Genomic DNA, 643 nt, shown 5'->3' with positions numbered 1-643 from the left:
TGCCTTGGATGCAGTACTGGCACTATCCCGAGCCTTCTTCTTAGTACCACACGAGGTCTCACCCTGGGAACTGGCTGCAGCTTGTGGTTGAACACAGCCTCTGGTATCTGGTCCAGAGTCCACCTTAGACACAGTACTGGGATTGCCCCAGACCTTACTTCTGGCACTAGGCAAGGATTCACCTGGGGAATTAGACTCAGCTTGGGGCTGAGCAGAGCCCACGGGGTCTGCTCCAGCCTCTGCCTTGCACAAATTGTTGGGATTACCCCTGACATTATTCTTGGCACCAAGCAAGGCCTCACCCTGAGAACTGACCATACCTTGGGGCTGGGCAGTGTTTGTTGTATCTGTTTGAAGCTGGGCAGAACACGTTGCGTCTGGCCCAGTTCCTGCTGTAGACATGGCATTGGGATTCCCCTGGGTCTTATTCTTAGTAACAGGCAAGGCTTCACCCCAGGAATTGCCCACAGCCTGGGGCTGAGCAGGGCCTGTTGTATCTGTTGGAGTCTGAGCAGAGGCCTTTGCATCTGACCCAGCCCCTGCCTTAGACGCAGCATTGGGATTGCTCCGGACCTTATTCTTAGTACCAGGCGAGGCTTCACTCTGAGAACTGACCACAGCTTGGGGCTGAGTAGGGCCTGTG

General features: G+C 55.1%; 1 protein-coding gene across 1 annotated transcript in view; it reads right to left on the bottom strand.

Moving 5' to 3' along the window:
• The window catches only part of LOC105001385 (mucin-17-like), a gene marked incomplete at both ends in the record, with an annotated part of 4908 nt that overhangs the window by 1931 nt on the left and 2334 nt on the right, over nucleotides 1–643 (bottom strand). Inside the window, one exon of the mRNA XM_010857633.1 lies at nucleotides 2–638. Coding sequence (XP_010855935.1) covers nucleotides 2–638 — 637 coding nt within the window. The remainder of the gene's footprint in view (nucleotide 1; nucleotides 639–643) is intronic.

The sequence above is a fragment of the Bison bison genome, unplaced genomic scaffold (assembly GCF_000754665.1).
Source record: "Bison bison bison isolate TAMUID 2011002044 unplaced genomic scaffold, Bison_UMD1.0 scf7180017854917, whole genome shotgun sequence".
Lineage (NCBI taxonomy): Eukaryota > Metazoa > Chordata > Mammalia > Artiodactyla > Bovidae > Bison > Bison bison.
This window is presented reverse-complemented; position numbering and strand designations above follow the sequence as displayed.